Source organism: Zingiber officinale, chromosome 6B, assembly GCF_018446385.1.
Source record: "Zingiber officinale cultivar Zhangliang chromosome 6B, Zo_v1.1, whole genome shotgun sequence".
NCBI lineage: Eukaryota > Viridiplantae > Streptophyta > Magnoliopsida > Zingiberales > Zingiberaceae > Zingiber > Zingiber officinale.
Window position 1 is genome coordinate 109,082,444 of NC_055996.1, and position 8,705 is coordinate 109,091,148.

The 8,705-nt window shown below is 39.5% G+C and overlaps 2 protein-coding genes and 1 long non-coding RNA gene across 3 annotated transcripts; 1 reads left to right on the plus strand and 2 right to left on the minus strand.

Moving 5' to 3' along the window:
• Positions 1-640: 640 nt before the first annotated feature.
• Positions 641-2,015, plus strand: LOC121990518. Its single transcript, XR_006114619.1, has 2 exons — positions 641-1,362; positions 1,486-2,015. It is a non-coding gene; the product is annotated as an uncharacterized LOC121990518 (long non-coding RNA).
• A 1,374-nt stretch (positions 2,016-3,389) lies between these two features.
• Positions 3,390-3,764, minus strand: LOC121991354 (protein RALF-like 19). The gene has a single exon (XM_042545363.1). The coding sequence runs from the start codon at positions 3,762-3,764 to the stop codon at positions 3,390-3,392; it is 375 nt and encodes a 124-aa protein (XP_042401297.1).
• Positions 3,765-4,504: 740 nt separating this feature from the next.
• LOC121988831 (G-type lectin S-receptor-like serine/threonine-protein kinase SD2-5) lies at positions 4,505-7,190 on the minus strand. Its single transcript, XM_042542516.1, has 2 exons — positions 5,710-7,190; positions 4,505-5,616 (listed from the first exon to the last, which is right to left on the minus strand). The coding sequence occupies exons 1-2, from the start codon at positions 7,106-7,108 to the stop codon at positions 4,643-4,645; spliced, it is 2,373 nt and encodes a 790-aa protein (XP_042398450.1). The 5' UTR covers positions 7,109-7,190; the 3' UTR covers positions 4,505-4,642.
• Between the last annotated feature and the right edge of the window lie 1,515 nt (positions 7,191-8,705).

Genomic DNA, 8,705 nt, shown 5'->3' on the forward strand with positions numbered 1-8,705 from the left:
TTTCTAACAAATTAAACATAATTTTTTTCTGTTTAATATAATTATTCCTAAATTTAATAAAGAATATAGTATATTTTTTATTTAATTAAGTACTATTTAAAAAGAATTTAGTACATTTTTTGTGATGAAAAAAAAGTCATGTTAAATTTGATAAAAAATATACTAGAAAATAAATATAGACTGTCGTGTCAAAATGTAATATGGAGGTGATCGACCTAACCGTGAATCCTAAATTACCCTTGCAAGACGATGAACATGGTCATGAATCCAAAATTATCCACTTGTTTTTTGCCCTAATTTTTTAAAAAGATGGGTTGATGTTACTTACTGTACATGGCACATGAGCAGTTTTCAACTGGTAAGAAGTGCAGTTTCCATGAAATAGATCGATAGTTAATAAGATTAATTAAAATTATTATTTCTCATCAAAAACCTCCCTTTGCTTGGCAATTTGGCATATTCGTCTCAAAAAAAAAACAAGTCCAACAAATTCACGCGTTTTATCAATTACTAAAAGCAAAAACAAATGTAAAAACAAAAACAAAAGATACTTCGATTTAAGAAAAATAGCAAATCCATCTGCTACCCAGGCGAACAACGTAGGAACAAGTCAAAACATTATCTTAAAGCTATAGCCACATTATTATATGATTTAATTTAACTGTCCAAAAGTGGAACATGTGGAAATTACAAAGCGGCAAAAGACATGATAGTGGTGGTGCGTAACTGGGACCCAGAGAGACGGATCAACGAGGAAAAGGAATCAACTAATTAAAAAAATCTCTAGGCCCTAGGGGAAGGGGAGGGAAAAGGATAAAGAAAGAAGGGAATCCCTAGGGAATAGGGAAGGAAGAGAGAAGAGAAGGAAGAGAACGGAAGAAGTGAAGCAGCAAAAGAAATAAAAAGTGTTGTATAGCAATGACAGATCTGGTAGAGGTATTCTAAGGGAGACTAGAAGATTAGAGAAGGAAGATACTGGACAATAATAATTAAGGTGTAGTGGAGAAGAAGAAAAGTGCAGAAGAGGAGGAGAGGTATGGGAACTAGAGGGGCGGAGAGCTTTTTGCACGGTGGCCCGGCGAGAGGTGGCGGAAGCCATAGCAACCGAGAGGGTTGTCACGCTCAGTCCTGGACCTAGTTCGAGGAGTTGTGCCAAGCTTGGATTTTTATCCGGCGGCAAAAGGGACAGTAATCCGTCCACGCTGCGGCTCGTGCTAGCGCCAAAGCTTCGCGAGCCCCAGTCATTGCAGCCAGTACTACCGCCGGAGTCACAACACTACTCTGTTTCATAGAAAGGCCTTCTCTACACCTTTGTCTCCGAGATCCCCTTCTAAATTTGCCCTCTTCAAGAACCTCTCCAAGGTTCCTTTTTTTCTTTAAATCGATCTGATTCCTGGCTTTTGGCTTTGAGATTTCATTGGATAGCTTTTTCGTTTTACAGGTTTTTGTTCTCATACTAAAGTTTGCAGCTTGTTCTTTTAGCAGAGTCGTTGCCGGATTTGTTCGCAAAGCCCGAAGGTGAGCTAGGGGACGCCGGTGTTTAAGGCGGAGTGTTCCTACACCCTTCACTGCCACTTCCCCTGTATCACTGTCGATGTCAAGAGCCACAACCATCTCAGCTGCTTGTGTGTTGCGCTGCCTAGCTCCAGGAATCCTTCCTCTTGGTCATGAACCGCTGTGACGAAGACACAGAGCGAAGGATGGATGGTGAGGCAGAGAACCGGAATCCAGAATCCCAATTGGAGAACCTATGGCGGAGGTAGAAGCGGTACAACCCAAGGTCGTGAGCAATGGGTTGGCGTGAACAAAGTCGTGAGGAGACGCTGCCAGTAAACTGAGCGGTCATGAGGGGGACGTCGTTATTCGCGAGTGGCCGTGAGGAGACCTGTGTTTTGGCCAATTGCGTAGGACTATCGGCGACTCGCGAGGTTGAGGACAGGATGTGAGAGATGACGAGAAGGAAAGAATGATGTTTCGTCCGATTTTGGGTGGATAAAAATTTGTTAACAATTTAATCGGTGGATGGATTCGTAAATCCATCCTTTGACTATTTCAAAATAAGTAAACAAGGGAAACGATTAATAGTCCATTCGTTTACATGAAATAAACAACAGAAAGTTTTCTGTACAGAAAATTTTCTTTAGTTTTTGAATCCATCATCCCAAGTAAACAGACCATTAAAATATAACTTGATTAAATTTTAAATTTATTTCAAATTTTCTTATTTGTTTTTTAAGTATTTATTTAATAATTTTATTTATATACATATGTACAATTTTGATAGATTTATTATAATTGTCATTGCAGATCATCAATTAATCAGATGATAGATTTATTACAATAGATATATTTTCAGAAAACAAATTTCTTCTCATCTCTAATTATTTGATGAGTCGGTTATAAATTGATTCATTAATTAATAGGCACCCATAATTTGAAAGGATTAATAATATTTTATTTTAAAAATTATATAAAAATAGTTAAAGATATACATAAATTTGGTGAGACCATTGAAAAAGTTAAAGATAATCAAATAGTTAATAATAATCGAAAAATTATAATTTGGAAGAGTAAAATAATTTAAACATTTGATATATATATATACCATAAAAATTAATATTAAATGCATCATTATGAAATTTGAAATGTTTAGAAGATTTAAATAGTCATTAATACTAATAATTAGAAAACATTTTTTTTCATAAAAAATTGTATTTGTTCATGAATATCTTTCTTTTTTTTCTTTTGTCCAAATGTCTCATTTTCAGTATTATTCTCTCAGTAAAGCTGCTTAAAGAAATAATAATATCAAGACCCAAGAAATAGTTGCTATACATTATATAATTAAAACATATATCAGAATTTATAATTGTTAAATAATAATTATACATTATATAATTAATTTCCTAGTGATTTCTCAATGATTTTTATTTATAATTCAAATATCTAGTTTTTACTATATAACTGATCTTAAATGTAATCGATTTCATCGTATGTAAATTTTCCATGGGTAAATTACAGGTCAACTAGAACGCACGTTGTCTACTACTGTTTACCATCGCAACGATCGTAATGGAAAAATGATTAGGTATATCTCATTGTCTCCGTCAATTCATCTCAGAGTTAAGAGATAAATAACGGATGATTACAGAATTTTCCAATGATCATGATTAAAGGTCGAGTGGAATAGCGATTAATGTCGGATTGTGAAGTATCTACTCGGTCCCAGAATTGATCGAATAATCCTGTTATTTCTCAAACACATACATAAATTCAATGATATCGAATTTAGATTACAAATTAAATCATAATCAATGAATTAACGGTCTCTTCGCTCTGATGATTTGCATATGATCGATTAACCGGGAGGTGTTATTTGGTGGCGGGGATCAGTGGAGCATCCTGGCGCAGTGGGTGATGACGGTGCATCCCCGGCGGTACGGGTTGGCCCGCCCGCTCCGCTGGCAGTTGTAGTAGGAGTTTCCCCTGCGGTCGCAGGGCACGCGGTCCCGCTTCAACGCGTCGTAGCTTATGAACCGGGCCCGCCCTCGGCTGCCGGCGTACCCGTACAGGAACCGCCGTGTCTCTTCCTCCCCTTCCAAGTCGTCCTCCTCTCCGTCGCCGGCGCACTCTCCCACGAGCCCGTCGCAAGTGGGCGTGGCGCCGCCAGCAATGCGGGCTAGGTCGGAAGCCACGGTCTCGGCCGCGGTGGCGGTGGCCGAGAGGAGGAGGAGGAGGAGGAAGAGGGCGAGGCGGAGAGCCATGCGGGTAACTGGGGGAAGATACGAAGGTGCGTGGGGAGTTTGGATTTGGAGGTGGCTTGATGGACGACGACGCTTTCCCTGCCTGAGGAGGGAGAGGGAAGGAAGAAGGCTGAGGAGGGAGGATATGCAGAGAGGATGTGCGGTGGAGTTGGGCTCCGGGGACCGGTTTCGGCGGTGGCGTCGAACATTTGGGCGGACGCCCGTTTGTTGAGGATTTGTTGGTTTTGAAATTTGTTGCTTTTTGTTTGAACAATAAAAATGTGAAAATTAATTAAATTATAAATAAAAAGTTTTAAATGGAGAGATTTTTAATTTTCTTACTAAAATTATGGAAGATAATTTGATAAAAAAAAAATCATTTTTTTTTCTTTAACCTAGTTTTCAGAAACTGAAAAGGTTAAAAAAAGTTTCTAGACCATACTTCTTTGCTTGAAGAAAGAAAAAAGACGGTTAGAACAGAGGTTTTAAGCCTGTGTGTTCAACTCGCCCTAGAAGAAAACAGAAATACAATTCTCCATTGTAATTCCAATGCCAAGGCAAGATGATGACGAACAGCAGTGGAGAAGATCTATAAGAAGAGAGAGAAGAGAAGGAAGCAGAAGAAGAATGAAGAAAGGAGAAGAACTAGAACATTGACCTTAATATTGAGTGGTTCAACAACTTGGCTTCTTAGGAAACTGAGTCAGTTGGATTCTACAATTAGTGATCAAATGTTAGTTATCTTTGTGCAACAACGAAGCTGATCATTTCCCTTATATGCAAGCCATAACAAATTAACAATCATCAACTATGTATATTTGCGGTTCAGTTTCAAATACTACACTCACAAACTACACACACAGACAATACATGCTAAGCTAGCTAGACTACTAGAACATTTACCTTGGACCAGACACTTGTGTTGCCGATGGAGGAGTCGACGCATCCAAGTGAACAGCTTCCCTTATTGCGATCGGAACCGCGTCGAACACTTCTTGCAAATCTGTTTCAACCGTGGCTGCACCTTCTAAAATTTTAACAACAGTGGACATGGATGGTCGTCTGTTGCTCTCACTCTGTATGCAACATCCAGCTAAGTGGATCATTAGAATAACATCTTCGAAATTCAGTTCCAGGTGACTTTGATTGATCATTTCCGTCAATCCGCCTGATTTGATCTTATCCTGAATGAGTTGTAGCAAATGAAAGTTCTCCTCAGGCTGGGAGTAATCCAAGTTTCTCCTTCCAAATATGGTTTCTAGAACCACGACGCCGAAGCTGTAGATGTCTACTTTCTCTGTGATGATCGATGTCAACCATTCAGGAGCTAGGTAGCCTGGAGTGCCTCTCAATCTAGTCATCACTTGGCTTTGGTCTCTGTCAATCAGTTTGGCCAGCCCAAAGTCAGAAATTTTAGCTTCGAACTTGTCATTCAGAAGGATGTTGTGGGGCTTGATATCCAAATGAGCAATCCTGTATCTGCAGTCTTCATGAAGATAACAGAGTCCCCTGGCTGTATCAGCAAAGATCCTGCGTCTTGTAGGCCAATCCAGACTATTATCTTGGCTCTTGTTGAAGATCCACTTATCGAGAGACCCATTGCTCATGTACTCATAAACAAGAAGTCTGTTTGATTTCTCGACGCAAAAGCCAATAAGCCTCACCAGGTTAATATGGTGAATGCTTCCGATCGTCTCGACTTCTGCTAAGAATTCTTTCTTGCCTTGCCCAACTCCATCCAAGAGCTTCACTGCGACTCTTTGATCACCTATTTGTCCTTCGTAAACTGACCCAAACCCTCCCTGCCCAAGTTTTTTGGTGAATTGCTCTGTGGCTTGTTTCAGCTCCTCAAATGAAAATCTTGTAGGCAATCCTGTAAGCAATTTATCCAACTCATCATCTTCCTCCTCCATATCCCTTTTCTTCCGCTGTAATATAATTACTGCTATAAGAAGAAATATCAAACCTCCAGCAATGATGGCAAGAAGCCCTCCAACACTAACTTTCATTTGTGCTTCCTTATTCACCTGAACCTTAATGTATACGGTAGAGGAATCTCCCTCATTTACTGCCATTGTGAAAATTTGAGATAGCAAGTAACAATAGTTGTCATAGTATTTTGCAAATAAAACAGCTTTGCAAGAACAATTTTCTAAGCAAGCTTGTGTGCAATTATTTTCATCTATTCCCTTGATGGTTGGCTCGGTATTGTCGGGGTCGATGAAGTAAGAAACATTAGGAACAACTACAAGCCGGTGATTCTGGATGGATTGACAAGAGAGGGGAGTGACGAGAGAGCAGCCCTGATATAGTTTTCTGTCATTAAGAGGCTTTAGGTACCCGTCTGCTGGTAAGGGACAGCTGCACATCCCGTAGTCACAAATTCCATACTCGCCGCAAACTGTTGGATTGTTACATGGAGAAGGGCGACTCGGATACCAACGTTTATCGCTCATAACATCGTATATGCTCTTCCATCCTACAGCAGTCCGCTCATAGATTCTCAGGTGCCCGTCGGACTCTAACCTCATAAACTGAATCGATGATGCAAAGGGCAAGTTAACGGTTCTCAGTCTAACATGGTCGGTAGAATTGATGGCGAAAAAATCAAGTGTGCCATTTGTGTACATCGCATAGATAGAACCATTGACTTTGTCCAAGTACAATTTATGGTATACCTGGGGATCAGTAAATCCGACATAAGCATACACACCGTCGGAAAGAAGCGTGAGGCGATACAAACCTCGAGTCCAGTTGACGGTAGAGGTGTTGGAAATAAGGCTTTGCCTCTCTTTGAGCGTCTGGCCAAGGACCCAAGTATCAGTCGGGTGTTCGAAAGATTGCCACACTATCGTGTTTCTCTTATCAAACAGCACCAGGTTGCCGGATTGGGTGATGTTGACGCCGACGACTCCCCTGCCGGAGGTGTTGGTGGACCAAACCGTGGAACCGTCAGCATCACGAAGGATCAAGTCGCCGTCCGCATGGAAATCGAGAAGGGAGTTCGACTGCACGAGCCGATCGCGGTTGGCTGACCACACAACTTGTGCATAACTCATGTACGTGATGTTTGGATCAGTGTAAAGGGCGAAAACGGCGAGGAGGAAGGCGTCGAAGGAAGGGTTGCTAAAGAACCCGCAAGCGAAGGCAACATCATCGGTGGTGTTGTAGAGGAGAATAGGTCGGATGATGGACCTGTCGTCTCTGCCGGCGTTGCTATTGGTGCTGTAGGCGTATGTGGAGTTATTAATCCACACAGTGGAAGGCTCGGCGTTTGGTTTGAGATTTGAGAATTGCCCACATGCACAAGAAAGGAGGAGAATTAGAAGCAGAATCAACATAAAGAGGATCAGAAGGTATGGCATAGTTCTGCAGAGGCAACTGCGCTAATGCTGTGCAGTAGACTGGAAAGTTGGGAGGAGGACCAATCTTGCCTCGCATTAAAAGCCTTTCTTGTTTCTCCAAAGAAAATAATTGGAGTCGGATGATTTGACGGGTCCAATATTGCGGTCCGCGGAGTATTATTTTTTGTGAGCATAATTTAAGTAGGACCGGGCGTCGGAAGAGGCGTGGAAAGAGTGTCACACACCAATCGGTGCTTTGCCGTACGTGTTGAGTAATAGGAAATACCTCATGGAGCATTTATGTTCAAGAGATTGGAATTCACTGGGAGAGTTTATGTTTTCCAGCAGGCTGCAGCTATTCCACTGGCGGAACTCCTTGGGACGTTTCATCGCTTTGTGCCGAGCCTCGCGATTTGGCTGCTATGCTTAGGAATGGCTTGCTATGCTTAGTCAAGCCAAACAAAATCTGATCTTTGAAAAATGGATAAATGTCATCTTATTAAATTAACTGGAGAAGAGGGAACCCAATTGATTGTAATTTGATTTTTTTCAAAATCAAATGGGAAATGAATAGGCAATGACTCGGAAGATATAAGATATGTCTATTCGTAAATAAGTATCCTCGGATAAATTTAGTGGTTAACGTATGAGATATTGTTATAATGAGATTTAGGGTTCGAATCTCGGTAAAGCCGAGATAAATATCTCCTTTATGTGCTAGTCACTATTCGAAAGGTTAGTAATCGCATGTGATTTACCTCCTCCGTGTTAACCTTAGGATGAATTGATAGGAACACTGAAGACGAACGTATTCACCTTTTATCATAATATCTACTCATAAATAAAAACTCTCCAAATTAAAGAGATGGTTTGATCATCGTAATTTACTCTGATCATCTCTATGTGATACCAACGGTGAGGAATGTTTGCGCTAGATGAGCGGGTCATGTTTTATCACATGTCTAATCACAAATTAATAATTTCACAACAGAGAGAAATATTTATTAAAAAACACTTTCTCTTTTATTTCATTATAAAACACTTTAAATTATTATGATTTAAAATTATATGAGATAGATGCAAAAATTGCAATTCTAAAGCACATATATTGTAAAAATATTAGTTAGTGCATTTATCGTAGTGTAGCGGGACCAAGTGTATTTAATTTTTATATGATATGTTAAATACATCCTACTTATTTTTTTTTATTAATGCTGTTTTTTATATATATTCTTAATTATATGTAGGTTGTATTATATTCCAATATAACTATTGTTGAAAATATAATATTTCCTTGCCATGTCCTGTGTGACTGTCGAATTATTGATGAGGATCCCAAAGTTAATGTTACATAAAGAGGGTAACATCTCTCAATCTCTAATATAGAAAAAAAAGATAAAAAGAAAAGAAATCATGCGAAGTAATGAAATAAAGACACATAAAAAAATATGAGAAAGAAGAAGAAGAGTTATCGTGATTCAACGGCGTGCCTACTTCACAAAAATAGCCGAAGTTTTAATAGAATTTTCTCTACACAAAAGAATCATATTCAATGATTCTCATTATACAATAGATTTACAATGATCCCAATAAATAGTACCTAAACCTCATATCTGAT